Source organism: Olea europaea, chromosome 18, assembly GCF_002742605.1.
Source record: "Olea europaea var. sylvestris chromosome 18, O_europaea_v1, whole genome shotgun sequence".
NCBI classification, from domain to species: Eukaryota; Viridiplantae; Streptophyta; class Magnoliopsida; order Lamiales; family Oleaceae; genus Olea; species Olea europaea.
The window spans coordinates 3,997,682-4,017,287 of record NC_036254.1 but is presented as its reverse complement, the minus strand read 5'-3'; the positions used below and the strand labels follow the sequence as shown (position 1 = coordinate 4,017,287).

The window sequence follows — 19,606 nt, the reverse complement described above, 5'->3', positions numbered from 1 at the left end:
GTCCATAAATGGTAAATAATGCTAGCAAGAGCAATCTTCTTAGCATTACTATGACAAGTTGTCCCTCGAGCCTCCTTTTTAATTCACTTCAATGCACTAGGGATAGTAGACATAAAGTGTCTAATGCCAAGCCATGCACGGATCTTCCCCCCAAACGTGTGCACTAAACCGACAGGTGAAAAATAAGTGATGGTCCGTCTTTGTCCCAATTCCAAAAAAAAATTGCAGTTTAAGTCAATCTCCAAGTGCCTTAATTTATCCTTACTTAAAAACTTAGACATAGCATCAAGCCATAAGATAAAAACATGTTTAGGGGTATGAAAGCATTCAAAACAGTTGTTGTCCGGGCTGTGCGCAGTCCCTTTGGCCTGAAAAACTCATATACGGCTGAAACGCAAAACTTGCTTGAAGTCGTCCAATTGCACATCACATCCCTTCAGCCTAAACAGTATGTTCAAGCCGTATAATCTGATCATGCACTTCTAGTCGCTTTTTAATCAGTGGAGAGTCTTATTTTGTAGCCTTGTACTCCAAGTATCAATCCCATGAATTTTATTTTTTTGATTTACCCACTTAATCCAAAGTGTCTTTCTTGCTATGAATGTTTCAAAAAGTTTTAGCAAGAAGTGCCAAGTTCCAACATTTTACATCCCTAAATCTAAGACCTCCCTCATGTTTTTGTAAGCAAATACTACTCCAAGCAATCAATTGCCTTTTAAACCCCTATAGAAAATTATGGCAAAGACTAACAATTTTTTATGCAATCGTGACCGGAATTGGTAGAATAGAAAGCCAAAAATATTCCGCACCTTTGTAGAACGGATCTCACTAATTCCACTCTCTCTACATAGGATAAAGGTATCCTAGACCATGCTCCAACATAAATCAAAATTTTGTTGATAAAGGAGTCATAAGAGCTAATTTTCAACTCCTTCGCCGCAAGTGTTATTCCCAAATAATGAAACGGCATAGATGCCTTTGCCATATTAGTTAACTAATAGATGTCCTCCAACTCTTCTCCATGAACTCCTACCGTATATAAGTTAGACCTGTTCACGTTCATCCTTAATCTTGACATGCCTCCAAATTTAGATAAGCACGACATCAAGATACCATCCAAAATAACATCCCCTCTAGCATAAAGCAAAATTATCCGCAAATGCTAAGTGAGTTATCTTCAAAGGGCCGCATTTAGGATGATAATTAAACTCACTATTCTTGGTTGCTTCCTTTAGCATTCTAGAGAAATATTCAAGGCAAATACCAAACAAAAATGGTGGTAGAGGGTTACCTTGACGAAGCCCCCTCCTTCTCTTTATGAATCCATAAAGGCTTCCATTAAACGCTATGGAGTAAGTAGCGGTAGTATTGTATTCCACCACCCAAGCAACGAATTTTGTTGGACATCCAAGCCTTTCAAGCACCATTCTCATGAAATCCCAATCAACCGAGTTATATGCCTTCCTAAGATCAATTTTGAGAAGGCATCTAGGAGCAACTCTCTTCCAGTTGTATTGCTTAAGAAGTTCTTGACCAAGGTGAATGTTTTCCATCATGCTTCTACCTTTCATAAACATGGCTTGTGCTTCATCAATAATAGTACCAAGAGTAGGGCCCAAACGAGAAGCAAGGATCTTGGTAATAACCTTATAAATCATATAACAACACGCAATGGGCCTATAGTCTTCCACGGTGGTCACATGATTAGCTTTAGGCGCCTAAGCAATGATCGTGTGATTTATTTGCTAAAGAAGTGAGCTAGAATTAAAGAATTCTTTGATCGCTCCTAAAAATTATCCACCAATAATACTCCAAGACTTTTTGAAGAAGCAAGATAAATAACCATTCGAGAAGATTTATCATCTTCAATAGAAAATAACGCATCTTTGATCTCTTGTTTCGTGATGTCCCAGATTAATGCCAAGCTTTGCTCTTTCGATAACACGGAACCACTCGTTAATATATCAATGTCAATCGGTTCTCCGAGGCTATTTTTCACTAGTAAGTCATCGTAGAATTGTAAGAATTCATTGGCCACTTCATCTAGTGAGGAAGTAAACAAACCATCGCCTTTACGCACTCTAGCAATAAAATTATTTTTAGCATTCATCTTCACCATTTCGAATGAAAGAATTTGGTGCATTTATCAATATTCTTTAGGTACTCACATTTAGTCTTTTGGTAGTAAAAACTCATTTCCGCTTCACAAAGATCCATAGCTTTTTTCCTCGTGCATGCCACACTTCTTTGAATATAAAGTGCTCTCTATTTTAAAAAGTCAACCTTTAAAATCATATTTCAAGATACTTTTTAAGTCAACATTTCAATTGAGAGAGTGAGTTTGGCTCTCTATAATTAAATGCATTCAAAAATTTTCAATTTTTAATGTAGGAAAATAATAACATAATCCGGAGAAAAGCTAGTTAAAATTTTCTTTAAATTTATAGATGTTCTCAAAATAATAAAATATACTCTTTAAAAGTAGAGAATAGGTGGTGGCACAACTTTTACAGGTGAAGGCAACTACCATTGATGGTAAAGATGGGAGGCAGAAGTTGTGCGTACATTTAGGAAAGACGAGAGGGACAACAAGGGTGCACTTGTCATTTTATAAAAAAATAAAATAAATAAATAAATTATTTTAAGAGTGGCTACGTTACACTACATATTTTTTCTTTCTTTCTTTCTTTTTATTTGTACAATCATATTTTTTTAAAATAACAATAAGTAAAGTGACATAAATAACCACGAACACCCATGTGTTGTTTTTTCTTCTCTTTCATCATTTCTATGTAAACAACTTCAAATCCTAATTTGTACAGTAGAACTTAAAACTGAAATTAACCCATGTGGTTTTTTTTAAATCCTCATTGGCTTTACTCGTGATTGAATGTACGTGGTTGTCTTTAACTTTTTTGAAGTGATATAACTGAATATCTTTGTCACCTTGGATTTTGACTATGTGGGTATCTTTTGTTTTTATCATTGAATTCTTCAAAGAAAATAAAAATAGATAAAGATGACCATAGATAATTAAAATTGACAAGTATGTTATAGAATAAGTAGAGGAAAAGAGTTTTGGAGACTATTGTATGCATAAAGAATGGACAAACGTAAAATCAACAGTGGAGAGGGAGTTTGATAATAGACTTGAAACAAATTATATTACTAATAATATTAAAAAAAAAAAAAAATTATCATCATTTATGTTTGCTATTTTTACGTGACAAAACCTCCAAATATTTATTAATTAGTCATGAATTTATCTGGCACAACTTGTCTTGAATTGAGTTAGATGACTTATTGAACTATAATTTATTTATTATTTTTGTCTCGAATCTTGCTTGACACACACTATAAATGTAAACCCATATCAAAGAAATGTGAAACTTGTAATCATGACACGTCCCAATTTACACTTGACGTCTAATTAAGTTCAAGTTTGACAACCTTTAAAAATTTAAATTGTTTGTTATAGTAACATTCTCCACACACATTTACATAAATGAAATATTTTGCCCCTCGAGTCATATTCCAGTGGTGCAAAGGACAATGACAAGGTATATTCAGTCTTGCTGACAGTCGCAGTATGAGGGTTTGATTCTTGAAACATGGATTGGAACTCTTTGTGGGCACCAGTGTATAGGCAATTCTTATTCTCTTGCCTGTTGGGGCACATCCTACGATTAACCCCTCTCACGATACTTTAGCGGCGGGGCGGTGAGGGACTCTTAAGGTTGAGGTTCAACCTTTTTTTTTAAATAAAATATTTTACACATAAATCAATAAAGTTTTCTTACTTTTTAATCATACGTTTTTCAAAAAATACTATTCAAATCTTTTTAATTTTCAAATAATGAGTGACAAGAGGGCCTAAAAGTGTTAGATTAATTAAATGAACCATATACCGTCATTATAGGGACGAATTGATGATTTCTAAAACTTTAGGGATTACTTCGAGTTTTACCAAATATGTAAGGACTAAATGAAAATAATTTCTTTTCGGTTTTCCCTTTCGAGCTAGTTCTCAACCATGAGGCTCCAGACTGCACACAAACTATCTACCAATTATCATGGATCCCATACTGGGCGGTTCCGCCTCACCTGCCGACGATATTAACTCAGCCGCTCCCGCCGCCGCCGCCGAGTCACAGTGGGCCTTCACACAGCAGTACCATCACCTCCTGGACAAGTCTACTCCGTACGTGCTCTACCGGTGGATTGCGTTCCTCTTCATCGCATTCGTGTATCTGTTGCGGGTGTACCTGATCCAAGGGTTTTACGTGGTGACCTATGCACTCGGCATCTACATTCTTAACCTCATCATCGGGTTTCTTTCGCCACAGGTCGACCCGGAGTTCTCAGACGGTCCGACCCTCCCCACTCGAGGCTCCGACGAGTTTCGACCTTTCGTTCGCCGCCTTCCAGAGTTCAAATTTTGGTGAGTTCTTTTACGTTGCCGTTTTGACTACTTCTGGTTTTATATTTTTCTTAAATTTTTTGGTAATTTTTCTTCGAGCATCTGAAATTTGGGAATTTAGTGCAAATTGGGATTACAAAAATAACCTGAAATGAAACTAAAACTTTTAATACAAGAAGTAGCTAAACACTGGATATTTTTTGAGTAAAATTCACTGGGTGAAACTTTCGTTTATGGAGAAAGATTTTACAGGAAGCGTTTCTAACATTATTGGTTGTTCGTATATATTATACTTGTTTACTTTTAGAAGAAGGAGAACTTCTTTTAATGGGCATTATGATTGTTAATCACGAGGTTGAACATACGGTAAGGGCTATTTGTTCTACATAAAGATGCGCTTTTTTAATCGGTTGAAAGTTTTACACATCAGCGGAGGTTATTGAGAAGCCCCTTTTAAGTATTTTTAAATTTTGCACTCATTTACATCTAGAAAAATGGCTTGAGCATTTTTTATGCACAAAATATTACGTTTATACTGTGCATTAGAATTTTATTCATAAGGCTGATTTTTCTATTTAAGTCTGGGTGAGTAGTTCAATATGATATAAGTGTTTCTCGTTTTGAAGGAAAAAAGGGCCTTTTTTGGGTTCATTTTCTGCACTTCCTGTGATTACATCTCTCTGTAGTACAATAGAGCAGTGCTATTATTTCTGTTGTCATTAGTTGTACTCACGAGTCACGATACATGTCATTATATTTAATCTGCATTTTAATTGAGCGCTATTGTTAAAAACTATAACTAATATCTTGATAAGCGTGGAGTATGCTGTTAGGTCTTAGGATCGATTATTCACACAAAAGTATTTTGGAAAACAAGTAAATTGCAGAAAGTAACAACGCCAAGGAATTTTCGCCTCTTAGGGCCTGGATTTTCAGCCGAAACCTGGTCACTCATTCAGCATCGAGCATCTACAAAGTAAATTTGGCTCAAATCTATTAAGAATCACAAAGAATCGATACAAAATATATGAAGAAACCACAATTTCTTCACTTGAGTTTTCTTTCGCCTCCCTTTACAAAGAAATTGCTTCCTCACAATCTCTAAGTTGTATACAAAATACAATACAAAATCATTAAGACTTTTACAGAGATTGAAAATAAAAAACACGATGCAAAAAGATCTCTCAAAGGAGACGGAGAGAAATCCCTAAAAATTGAGGCTATTCGTGCCAAGAAGGGTCACAGGAGGCTTTTATAGTCCAACCAAGGAGTCTAAATCCAACGGTCACAGCAAGACCAGATGTAGGGCCAGCAATCAATCCACAATTTAGAGAAAAAGGCGTGTTACTAAAAATGTGTTTTACTTAAGGATAACAGTGTGGCCCAATGACAATAAGAATTGGCCCGATTCAAGAATACAAAGGTAGCCCACAACAATCTCCACCTTGTCGATCTATTATTGGGGGTTCGTTTGTGGATTCAAGACCATCTACTTGTTTCATTTGCACAACAAAACTTGTAAAAAGATACAGTTAGTTCATATTCAAAATTAAAGCAGAATAAAAAAATTGTAATTGTATCTATTACCTTCAAGATATGTTCAGAATTTTCAGACAATTTCTGAACTTGTTTAGAGGCAAAACTTTAGTACCAATATCAGAAGGATTAAATTCAATTGGAATTTTAACTAGGTTAATTAGATCCTTTTCAACCATATTTCTAGCAAAGTGAAATATAATGTCAACATGCTTAGTCCAATCATGACATACAGGATTTCTGCTTAAATGAATTGAACTTTGGTTATCTGTATAAATTCTAACAACTTCATTTATAAAATCATTTTCACTTAACAAGCCCCTTAACCATAATTCTTCTTTAACAGCATCACATGATGCAATATACTCAGCTTCTATAGAAGATAAAGCTACCAGTTTTTGTAATTGAGACTTCCAACTAATACAACAATCACAAAGAGTAAACACATAAGAAAAAGAAGATCTTCTTTTATCTAAGTCACCTGCAAAATTAGAATCTGTATAACCCTTTCAAATAACACCTTCATTACATCTTTGAAATTTTAATCGCAGTTCAGTTGAGCCCTTTAAGTACCTAATCATCCATTTTATTGCTAACCAATGAGTTTCACCTGGATTAGTCATAAATCTACTAAGAATACTTATTCCATGAGCTAAATCAGGTCTAGTGCATATCATAAGGTACATAATAGAGCCAAAATGATTAGCATAAGGTATTTTACTCATTCTATCATACCCTTCATTAGTTTTCGGGGATTGTTCGCTAGAGAGTTTGAAATGATTTGCTATAGGTAAGGTCACAGGTTCACTTTCAGTCATAGCAAAATTTTCAAGTAATCTTATTTGCATAAGAGTTTTGATTCACCTACAAAATACAGTTCTTTCTATCTCTTTTAATCTCCATGCCTAGAATTCTTTTTACATGTCCTAAATCTTTCATTTCAAATTTAGTTTTAAGTTTTTCTTTAACAGAATTAATTTCAGATCTATCATGACAAGCAATAAGCATATCATCAACATATAATAAGAGAGAGAGAGAGTCAGGTCCTCTTGACCCTTTGAAGAAAAAACAAAAATCAAAATTACTCTAAAGAAATCCTAGATTTTGAACATAAGAGTAAAATTTCTTATACCATTACCTGGGTGCATGTTTCAATCCGTAGAGTGACTTTTTTAGCAAATAGACCTGGTCAGATTTTGGGTTGATTTCAAACCCCTTTGGCTGATTCATATAAATGGTTTCTTCAAGGTCACCATTTAGGAAAGCAGTCTTAACATCAAACTGGTCCAATTTCTAGTTGAAGTGAGCTGTCAAAGTTAACAGACTTTTGATAGAAGTGTACTTAGGCCTGGGCGTGGGTCAATTCGGTTTGGTTTTAAAAAGAACTAAATCGAACAAAAAATTTTCGAGTACTTAGTAAATGGAACCGTCGGGTTCAAATATAATTATGGAACCGTTCGGGTTCGGTTCCGTTCGGTTCGATTCAGTTCCATATTATAATTAAATTTTTTAACATTTATAATAACACTATATAAATACAATTAATGATACATTCAATTGTAGTTTTACAAATTAACATAGTCCAATTTAATAACATCTAAATAACAAGTTGTCCAACAAGATTAATTCACTAACTCATACAAATACCAAAAAGTAAATACTAAAACGAAATCTTCGATAATCCATTCAATGGTTCCTTTGCTTTAAGCTTTAAGTCTACATAAAAAATGAAATATAAATTAAAAGTTATAGAGAAAAATATTTTAAAGTATTACTAATACTTAACAACTATTTGATTTATCCATCAATTGCTTGACTTGTCATACTCACTACTAAGAAACTCTACAAGAAAAATTTGAAAAAACACAATTAACAAACATAAATAAATTAAAAATTGTTCAACTAATAAAATTTAATAAGAAAATTTATAACATATATTTTATTACTTGTCTCAATGCCCTCATAGAACTTCGTCTCTTCAATGCAAATTCGATCTTGGGAAACTCTCAAAAGTCTAGATTCTTCCTTTAGCCAGTTTTGTTAAATCAAGGCTTCAATTGTTTTAGGAGTTAAAGAACTCCTAAATGGATCTAGAATGCGCCCTCCAGTACTAAATGCTGACTCAGAAGCAACTATAGATACAGGAATGGCAAGAACATCCCTTGTAACCTCAGATAAAATTTCAAATCTTGATTTATTGATCTTCCACCAATTTAAAATGTCAAAATTTCCATCACTAGCATCTTCAGTGGGTTCTATTAGATATCTTTGTACTTCATCTTTTCTAGAAAAATCCATTTTGGTAGTTTTCAATTTCTTGTACCCAAAATCAAAATTGCAATCATCTCAATCATCATAATCATTTGAACCCTCCAACAAAGTGACGCCATAATTAGATTCATCACCCCCACTTCCACTTCCACTAGGTCCATTGTTTGAATGATGCCATCCCTTATGTTGGTTATACAAAGCATACAATAATTTCACGGTCTCATTTTTTGTAGCTTCAACTTTAACACTGTCATATAAGATACCAATGTAATGTTCAACAAACTCCAACTTATACCTCGGATCAAGTACGACTGCTACAATCAAAATCTTGTTCACTTTATCAACTTTTCCCCAATACTTGTCAAACTTAATCTTCATGCTATTTGCTATACTACTTAGCAAATAATCTTGCTTCTCACCCATTTTCTTCAAAATTTGGTCGATTTTACAAACTTCGTGGAAGTAAATATTGGAAGTAACATTCAATGGAGTACTAAACTTCAATATGACTTCATAAAAGGTTCTTAAAAACTTGACAAATTTTTTAGCTTTCTCCCAACCATAATTTGTAGGTGGTCCCTCTTTTTCTTTTCCACCTTCATTCTCATCAAAATATTTAAAATAAAATCCATCATCTTCCTCCATTCTTTCAAAAGCTTTCTTCAAATTCAATGCACTATCTAACATTAAGAATGTTGAATTCCATCTAGTAGGAACATCTAAAATTGCAAGTTTTGTGCATGCAATTTTTTCCCCTTTAATACAACATTTAAATTTCGTCAACCGGGAAGGAGATGATTGAAAATATTTGACCGCATTGCGAATACTTTCTATAGATGGATTAAACTCTTTCAACCCTTCTTTAACAATCAAATTTACTATATGTGTTGAACAACGTACGTGCAGATAAGAGCCACTTAAAATCATAGTATCATCAAGTTTCCAATTTTTCAACTCGTTTTTCACATAAATAATTACTGCATCATTTGTGTTTGCATTGTCTACAGTAATTGTACCCACACACTCTATTCCCTAATCAAGCAAACACTTCTCAATAAACTTCCCAATTGTCTCCCCTTTATAATTTGGAACCACAGAAAAACTCAATATCCTCTTATACAGTTTTCAACTTCTACCAATAAAGTGTACTGTGACTACCATTAATTGATGTGTTGAATTGATGTCTAACAATCAGTGGTTAAAGAAATTCTTTGCCTATCATTAATAAATTTAATCCTCAATGATTCCTTCGTTTCATGGTAGAGATGGAGAACATCTTTAGTAATTGTTCTTCGAGAAGGAACCTCAAATCTAGGACAAAGTTGCTGCACAAATTCCTTGAAACCCACACCTTCCACAAAGGAAAAAGGCAATTCATCAATAATATTCATCTTAACCAATGCTTTTCTACACTTTTCTTTATCAAATACCATAGCCATAATACCACCATCATTGTTTTCTTGAGTCAATATTGCTTGTTTATCGTCAACCATAGTGTTCTTATAAGCATAGCAAGCTTTTAAATACTTCCACATGGTAGAAGTTCCAGAAGTAGAAACAGCCTTAAATATTTTTCCACAATAATTACATTTCGCTCTTTCTCTACCAAGTATCTTAGTGAAATGATTTCATATTTCTGACCTTTCTTTAGGTTTTTTTTGTCTTCCATTTGAGCATCCAACACTCTTACCTGGATCAATTAAAATAGCCTAACATGGAATATATTCAACCATATCTCCAAAACCATAACATTAAAATATCACCACCATCTTTATAACCCACTTAATTTTGCCTTGGAACGAGCAGGAAAATGTTGCAGGGCTCAAAAGGTATCATTACATGTCATTAAGGATCAATGGTTGTGGCACAGTAGCACTAAGTTCAAGTGAAGAAAGTGACGAAAAATTTAAATTTACTTGAAGAAAAATTTAATTGATAGCACGTCACTAGGTCCTGGCCATCATAACTAAGATGTGGTTTTTATATTATTTGAAAGTTCCAAAAGGGAGAAAAAAGAACATCTTTTTCTGCGCCGTGCCCCTTTCCAAAATTGATAGCAAGAAGTTGCAATTTTTTCACAAGTTACAATCCGTAAATGCCTAAACAAATAAACATGTACATGTTATTGCACATATCATACGATGAGATTTGAACTATAGAATATATACATGGAGATTACTTTAAATTAAGCCAGCTTGAAATATAAATTCTCCAAAGCCAATAATATTATCTTGGTCATTCATAATCTTCCAGCACTTCAGGGCGTCCTGCAACATATTCCAAGAATCCTTCACCTTCTTCATCACACCAAAATTCAGGTGGGAATGGTGATATTCGGCCAATTACAAGTATTGCTACCAAAAACATAGTTGTGAAGAGGAAAAGTGGCAAAAAGTAAGAGAGAATGTTGTAAGCTGAGTCGTCAATATTAAATCATACAACGGCAAATCAAATCAATTTTTTTCTATAATGTATTTCTTAATATTGTCTCAAATAAACGAAAATTCAACAGTACTAACCCTTACACCAAAGCAATCGATCAAAACATCAAAAACACAAAAATCCCCAAATAAAATTGAAGGATTAACGGAATAATCAAACAAAAAAGAGAGCCATAATCGAATCAAGTCTGAGTCAAATAATCAACAAAACCAGAATCTGAGATTTGTTAGAATTACATACCGACATGAACCCGCTGGAAGAGATGTTTCTAAGAATAAAAAATTTCCCACTTTCCCAGCTTTAAGTACTTGTAAAGTGGAGCAGCATTATCCCCATTTACTTCAATCTAATACCATCGGTGGTCTTGGTCGGAGATGGGCAGTTCCACGGGAAAGTTGAACTTGGCGTGGTGGCTTGTAGAAGTTTTTACTTTTCAATTACACAAATGGATTTGTTAGGTCAAAGAGAGAGACAATCAGACAATATATATACAAGTCTTGGCCGGTTGGCCCTCTTGATAATTGGGCTCAATATTAGACTAATAATTGGGCCAAAAAAATTAAAACAAAAAATTGGATTTAATTATTTAATTAATTAATTTGCTAATTTATATAGAAAAAATTAAAATAATTTGATTTATCTAATATAAAAAAATTAAATTTTTTTGAAAGATTCAGTTCTTGGTCTAGAACCAAGAACCAAACAAAACCCATCGGTGCTCAATTCATATACCTGTTTGGATATTTAACTTAATAAAAACCACATGGTTCGGTTCGGCGCGGACATTTTACCCAGCCCTAAGTGTACTTAGCAACAATTGAAAATATTTCATCATAGTCAATGCCCTCTCTTTGTGAGAAGCCTTTTGCCACAAGCCTCTTATATCTTATACCCCCAGAATCAGGTTCACCTTCTTTGATTTTGTAAACCCATTTACAGCCAACAACCTTTTGATGTTTAGGTCTATTGACAAGGGTTCGTATTTTATTTTTAATTAAAGAATCCTTCTCTTCTTTCATGGCTTCCAGCCAAAATTCTGATTCTTTACAGCTTACTGCTTCTTGTCATGGTTCAGAATTAACAGATGCAAGCTTAGTATAGAAAGTCACAAATTCATTTGTGTTGATTTTGGTAGAAGGGAACCTGTTTTTTCTACCTTTGTTCCTGATCAACTGATATTTATCAAGAGCAATTTCTTGAGATTGATTTTCAATATCAGATTCATCTTGAGGCTGGTTTATATCAGATCGAGTAGTCTTCACCTTAGTCAAATTACTAGGTTCAATAAGATCATTTTTCAGATTTTCAAGGACAGTTTCTTTAGCAGGGGTTAATCCAAGAATGTTTCGATATGATGAATTGTTGCGAGGGAACTGACTTTCATCAAAGATTACATTTCTACCAATAATGACCTTAAACCCATCTTTACCTTTTATCCACAGTCTATAACCCTTTATTTCTTTTCCATAACGCAAAAAAACATATTTTTGAGATCTGAGTTCCAATTTGCCTACATCTTGATGAGAATGGGCAGCTCAACCAAAAACTCTTAGTTTAAAATAATTTGGAGACTTTCCAGACCACAAGTATTCAGGGGCTTGAAAATCAATAGCACTTGAGGGAATTCTATTTATCAAATAAGTGGCAGTTTTCAAGGTTTCTCCCCAAAAGAATTTTGGAAGTCCAGAACTTAGTAACATACATCTAACCTTTTCCAACAAGGTTCTATTCATCTTTTCAGCAATACCATTCTGTTGAGGAGTGTATGTTACTATTCTATACTCAAAATTCCATATTCTTTACAAAGGGAGTCACATTCAAAATTACAAAATTCAAGCCCATTATTTGTTCTAAGCACTTTGATCTTCTTATTTGTTTGATTTTCTGTTATAAGTTTCCATTGCGTAAAAGTTTGGAAAGCATCATATTTGTGTTTTAAAAGAAAGGTCCACTTTTTTCTTGAAAAATCATTTACAATCAACAAATAAAATTTGAAACCACTTAGGCCCCGTTTGATTACACGAAATTTTCCATGGAACTTGGAATTCGAATTCCAACTTCCACTTTTGGCCTGTTTGATTGACAAAATTTTCCAGGGAATTGATTTTCCATGAATTTCTAGGTACAACACCTTAAAGCGTGATTTTCCATCTTTTTTTTCCTAGGGGATATGTGGTTTTTGGTTTTCCACCTTATTTTTATTTTTATTTTTTTGCTTTTTTTATTTTTTTTTAATTGTTGGCAATGGGAACAAATTTTAGGAATAATTGTAAAAGAGAATATCCCTGAAATTGACAATTTCCACGTAAAACAAAGTCAAACGAACATCAAAAAATACTTTTACTTCAACATTTTCCGCGTGAAAAATTTATACAATCAAACACAATAATTTACAATTTCCATGAAAACAATTTCTAGGTAATTCAATTCCCTGGAATTCATTTTCTTTCCATGTAATTTTCCTACTTGTAATCAAACGCACCCTTAGAGTACTTACTTATACTGGACCCCACAGGTTAGCATGTAAATACTCAAGTGTAGAGGTGGATTTATGGATCTCAGCTTTAAAAGGCAATTTATTTTGTTTACAAATAACATAATCTTCACAAAACTCAAGTTTTTCAACATTTCCAAAACATTTTAATCTGCTTAAAATAGTCAATCCCTTTTCACTAATGTGGCCTAGTCTCCTATGCCAAATTAAAGTTGTGTTATCATGAGATTTCACAACTGCATAGTTGTTTTCAATCAATAGTTCAGCCTGCAGTGTGAAAATCCCATTGGATTTAGGAGGAGAAATTATTTCTTTAGAGTTTAGACTTATTGTAGTTAATCTTTTATGGATCGTGATTTCATATTCATCATCCAACTGCCCAAGAGAAATCAAATTTCTTTGAAGATCAGGCACATATCTGGTTTGGGATAGTTCAAGGGTATTATTTTTTTTCTAGCAAAAGCTTTTGGTTTCCAATACCTTTTATTTGACAGGTCATGTTATTTCCCATTTGAACTTGACCAACACTAAGTTCAGTAAAGTTAGGGAACCATTTTTTAATGGGACACATATGAAAAGAACACTCAGAGTCTAAAACCCATTCATTTAGGTTTCTTTTGAATGTGGTAACAAGGACAACTCCTTGAATATCAGATTCATTATTGGAGGCAATAGCTGCAGACCCATTTGCATTTGTTTTCCTTTCATATCAAATATTTTCTTAAAGCAATTTTTTATGAGATGTCCAGTCTTACCACAATAGTAACATTTTTTGGCTGGTAACTTGGGCCTTATTTGAGTTTTATTCCGATTCCTGAATTTTGGAAATTGGGGTCTTCTTTTCTTGTGTGAATTGAAATTGCATAGATTTTTCTGGTTGATCTTTTTATGTTGATATTCCTTTTCCCTAACATTTAGACCTTCTCCAAATTTAGGATCTTTTGATTCCGATTTCAATTCAAGATCCCTATTCCTTAAAGATGATATAACAATATCAATAGTAAGGTCAATCCTTCCATACTAGGCATTTCTCAGATCTCTGTATTTATCACCTAGTGCATTTAACAGAGCAACAACTTGTTGATCTTCAGATAGTTTCTCATCACAATCAGTTAATTCTTGAATCAGTCTTGTGAATTTATAAATGTTTTCTTCAACGCTTGAAGAGGGATCAAATCTAAAATTGTAAAATTGCCTCATTAGGTAGTATTTATTAGGCATAGATTTAGTCAGATATAGGAACTTAAGTTTGGTCCAAAGACCTTTTGTATTAGTAGTTTTACCTTCCTAATAACACTATCAGACAGGTGCAAAAATACAGAGCTCTAGGCAATCTCATCTAATTCTTGTCTTCTATAGGTACTAATCTCAATACCCCATGTCCCATCAATAGCATCAGCACATCTCTGTTGTAATAACAAGGCGCTCATTTTCTGACACCACAAACTAGAGTCTCCAGTCCCTCTCCATATTTCTACCTCAAATTTTTGTGCAGTAGTCAAGATTACAGATAAAGTCACAGATTCAAGTTTATATACCACATAGGATATAACGAGTATAAGCAGTATGAGAGAACAATAAAGGTTCCAATATCACAATTTAATATCAAGATATATAGTTGATCAACAAAAACAATCTAAATCAAATTAAGCTGCCAATTTGAAAAGCTTAAGGAGTGGTGACCCGTGAGTCCACTACCCTAGGTCTTTGTAGGACACCTTGGACATAGGAAGGTAACAGTAGATCACTTACCTTAATGACTAACTCAATATAGACAATACACAATTTAATAGTTGACTGAAAAATAGAAAGAGTAAAGGATTTATACCAGAACTGAAACCTTAATGTTTTAGGATGAAGAAGGTAATAAGGGAGTACTAGAACTGGTTGCACAATCCAAGATATTACACAGGAAGCTAACGAGTCACAGCAACTCAATATGATTTAGTAACGAGTCATAAGAAACCAGCTGGAATCAGAGTGAGTCAAGATAACTCATCATCACTCAGAATGAGTTTTGAAAGAATACAACTAAAAGGTTATCAGAGAACCCAAAAAAGAAACTTTAAGAAATCCAAGAAATACAACTTTCTTTCAAGAAAGTAAAAAACAGTATCACAAAGTACTTAAAGGATCCAATCAAATATTGAATCGAAGGTAAATCTTGGCTAGAAATTTCAGAAAACACACTTAGTTTCCAGAAAACTCAAGAACTTTATAAAAGGTTTTAGATCTGCAATCTAGTGTTTTCAAAAAAACTTTTAAACTTGAACCATAACCCTTTGAGAAAGGGTGCTCTGATACCACTTGTTAGGTCTTAGGATTGATTATTCACACGAAAACATTTTGAAAAACAAGTAAATTGCAGAAGGTAACAACACCAAGAAATTTTAGCCCCTTAGGGCTCGGACGTTCAGTCGAAGCTTACTCACCTGTTGAGCATCTACCAAGTAGATGTGGCTTAAATTCACTAAAAATCACAAAGAATCGATACAAAATGTATGAAGAAACCACAATTTCTTCACTTGAGTTTTCTTTCGCTTCTCTTTACAAAGAAATTGCTCTCCTCACGATCTCTCAAATTGTATACAAAATACAATACAAACATCAAGACAGTGAAGATCAAAAACACGAAGCAGAAAGATCTCTCAAAGGAGACGAAGAGAAAACCCTAAAAATTGAGACTATTCATGCCACAAAGGGTCACGGGAGGCTTTTATAGTCCAACGAAGGAGTCCAAATCCAACGGTCCCAGCAAGACCAGATGTAGGGCCAGCAATCAATCTCACAATTTAGAAAAAAATGCGTGTTTCTAAAAACGTGTTTTACTTGAGGATAAAACCCGATAGCCTAACAATGTGGCCCAATGACAATAAGAATTGGCCCAATTCAATAATAGAGAGGCAGCCCACAACATAGGCTTTATGCTGAGTTAGTATTTCTTGGAACTTTTGTGGTTTTTGTGTTAGGTACTTTCATGTTGAAAAAGGACCAGGCACAATTGCTGTTTTGCCTGTATCCTCTGTGTGCATCAATAAGTCTAGTCCACATGCTGACCTTGCTTCTACATAGTAGTAATTGCTATACCCATGGTGCTTCTAAGATGCTGCTTTTCTACTGTGTTCTATCATTAGGTATTTGCATAAAACATCTGATGCTCTGTCTAGAACAATAAAGTATCATGATTTATTATTGGTGTCTATGCTTATCGGCCATAGCCTGCCAGTCAGAAATTGGCTTAGGGTGCAAATGGGTCTCTCTTTGTGCTCATGGGATGAATTTTTGTTCCTAAATGGCAATGTGGATAAGCATATTGTAGTCTGCTCTTAAGGTTGTGGTCCAGAGATTCTAGTGTGAAGGTCTTTCTTTAGGACTGGAGTGGAAGTTGGGTCAACTTGCTTATTTCTTATATCATTATTTTGTCTAAACAGATGGCACCATAATCTATTATTGTGTGCTTTTAAAGCGGTCTGAAACCTCACAAGAGTTGTGCGTTTAATTGTAAGGAGTCAGAAGTAAAAAGTTTATTACTAATGCCATAAACTGCACAAGACATTAAAGGCCAAATGTCTTGCTTTCTGGCTATTTATGCTCATTTAACCTTCATGGTTTTCTTCTCTCAAGGTACTCGATCACCAAAGCCTTCTGTATCGCTTTTGTGTTGACATTATTCAGCATTTTTGATGTGCCTGTTTTTTGGCCAATTCTCCTTTTCTACTGGATCATTCTTTGCATGCTTACTCTGAGGAGACAGATTCAACATATGATAAAATACAAATATGTTCCATTTTCCTTTGGAAAGCAGGTACAGTGAAACCACCACATGTCTAAATATTTTAGCCTTAGTATTGTATGGTTCACTTCAATTATCTGTTAGTCGGTGCCGAGTCCTTAACTTTAAGCTTTATTTCCCCTTTCAGAGGTATAACAGAAAAAGTGCACCATCAGCTGATAACGAAGGCCTTTCCTCTTAGATGAATTTTGCTGGTAATCAGGGTAATTTGTTTCAATTTGAAGCACATGCAATTGTTGTAAAATTATCTTTCGATCCCACCTCTAAACATTTTTCTCTCAATTCCTAGGCTAGCTTTTGAGGACGCTATCACCAGTTATCATCAAGTTCCCAGAGACAGCGATCATACTGAACTTTGTTTCCTTAGAATGTGTAAATATCATCCACGTTGAATCAAGAAGTTGTATACTGGTAATGACCGGTTTGTTGTTCGAAGAAATTTTTTTGGACTCTCTTGGGAAATGCATATTGGTTAGGTTTTTATTATGTGAAATTTTGAATCATATCGTTCCAGTTCTTTATGACATTGGGCTTTCGAAATTTCCCTTGAAATATCAACTGATCTTGGATCTTTTGTCAAAATCGGATCCAGTTCGCACACCAACTTATCAATGAATGTACTCATGTTTACAAGAGAGTCAAATCAAAACTTAATGCCTGTTCAAGTTAACGAAAGCACTGTGAACAAACTTGAGATAACAAAGAAAAAAACCTATAAGCAGACAATTCAACAGTTTATCAGTATATTTTGCAAAATGGGAAACCCAAAAGTATAATGTAGTATTCAAGAACTTGATCTGTAATAACCATAAACCCCGAAAAATGTTTGCGCTAATGTCAGCAGAAGCAGCAAAGAACGAAATGGTCGTCCATAGACTATTGAAATATCCATGCCTCAAACTTGCCCTCTGTGCATTCCATCTATGATGATCATATTTGTTAACTTGTTCTGCGTCTATAGATAACAACTTCCGCGTCACCACTCCCAAGCCAATGCTCAAATATCCTGCAGTGGTGTAAATAACTCACATCCTCACACGAATCGATCAAGTTATCTATGAAATTACATATGATGTTATTTCATTTGTGCAATCCAAATATGTTATTTCATTTGTGCAATCCAAATGGCATTGCTTGAATGCTATAAGATTAACAAAGAGTGATTTAGTACCACCGTGGATTAAAAGACGAGGAATCTTGAGAATTCCATTCTTGAACTTTACATCCCAGAATCGATCTGTTTTCCTTTTNGTACCACCGTGGATTAAAAGACGAGGAATCTTGAGAATTCCATTCTTGAACTTTACATCCCAGAATCGATCTGTTTTCCTTTTCTTGAACTTCATCCCTGCGTCTTATAGCTCCATGACACAATGAATCAATTGCTATATTAGTTTATCTGATACTCGATTAGTGTGTGATCATCTTTTGATCTAGATTCTAGGGCGTTGGTTTTGGCCCTGCACGCTTAAACAGAAGACTCCACCTGAAAACTTCCAGGCAATGTAGCCCACCCTGGTACGTTAATGGATCATAGGTACTCGAGTTTTCCATAGACGACTCCAATTTGTTTCTGTGACTCTTTGTCATTGGCTCATACGTTGGGCATTAATGGATCGAAAAACCTCAGTGCCAGCTTAGCCACCGTCCCTTCCTGATCCGGATTTCCAATCTGAAGGCCTAATAATCAATTAAGTATGAATCTGATTTTCAAGCATGATCATATCACGCAGAATTGAGTGCACTGAACCACGCATAGCAAAAGTTTTTCTTTGATGCATCAAGATATATTATGTCTTGATTGGTATGCTTGAGATTGTGGTGAAGGCGCCATTAATGACTGTCCATGTTGAGTAGACGCCACCTGCTGTGGTGATAAGGCCTCAAGGAGACAATCTGTCCAATGTAGGCTGTATCATCACAACACCACCTTCTTGGAGGCAATGTTCAAGACTTATAAGAAATAAATATGTATCTTTAACAACTTAAACTTTTAGATGAAGTGGTTCAACATTACCTGCAGATGCAAAGCTTTGCCCACGAGCCAGCTTCATCCTCATTGCAATCTTGATAAAGTTTTTCTTTGATGCTGATCAGTACCCACTCGGATTCTGGTGAAGTGGTAACCTTATCATCATCCCTGGTTTCATCCTTGACCTCGATTTGCAATGAATTCCATGCTTGGTTTTCTTATTTCTGCAAGTGTTCTTAGTGGGATTGTTCAGGGAACTCGATTGATCTAGCGATGGTGGGAGTTTGTGCATTCTGAAGGCCAGATTCAACTGTTTCTTTGAGCTTGAGTGTGATGAGGTACCAACTCAGAAGCTCTTTGTTGAATACAGCAACCACTTTGATTTGACAAATCCAAATGGCTATGTATGTTCTCTATAAGCAAAAAATTGTTTCGAAATTTTCTTGTTCCATAGGCTACCTCGTCATTAGATTAAAGTTGAAGATGGGTATAATGCATAATTACAATTGGAGTAATGATCTGAACAATCCAACAGGACTGCCTGGGGTCCCTCTTAAGTAAAGAACAAGAATTTCTTCACGTTTCCTAAACATCTTTTTACTAGCTGACACTGTTCATGTAAGAAATTAAAAATTTACCTCCAAATTATGTTAATCTGAATACTGGAACTACGGAGTT

General features: G+C 34.6%; 1 protein-coding gene and 1 pseudogene across 2 annotated transcripts; one reads left to right on the top strand and one right to left on the bottom strand.

Moving 5' to 3' along the window:
• Positions 1 to 4,045: 4,045 nt before the first annotated feature.
• On the top strand, positions 4,046 to 17,510 carry LOC111367205 (protein RER1A-like). Of its 2 annotated transcripts, none has more exons than XM_022987960.1 (4): positions 4,046 to 4,441; positions 16,788 to 16,968; positions 17,084 to 17,150; positions 17,246 to 17,510. In XM_022987960.1, exons 1-3 carry the CDS (start codon positions 4,074 to 4,076, stop codon positions 17,135 to 17,137), a joined length of 603 nt encoding a protein of 200 aa, XP_022843728.1. In that variant the 5' UTR covers positions 4,046 to 4,073; the 3' UTR covers positions 17,138 to 17,150; positions 17,246 to 17,510. The 2 variants fall into 2 exon arrangements, with proteins under 2 accessions (XP_022843728.1, XP_022843729.1); XM_022987961.1 differs by having other exon boundaries at positions 17,084 to 17,159.
• A 96-nt stretch (positions 17,511 to 17,606) lies between these two features.
• LOC111366621 lies at positions 17,607 to 19,521 on the bottom strand (annotated as a pseudogene).
• Between the last annotated feature and the right edge of the window lie 85 nt (positions 19,522 to 19,606).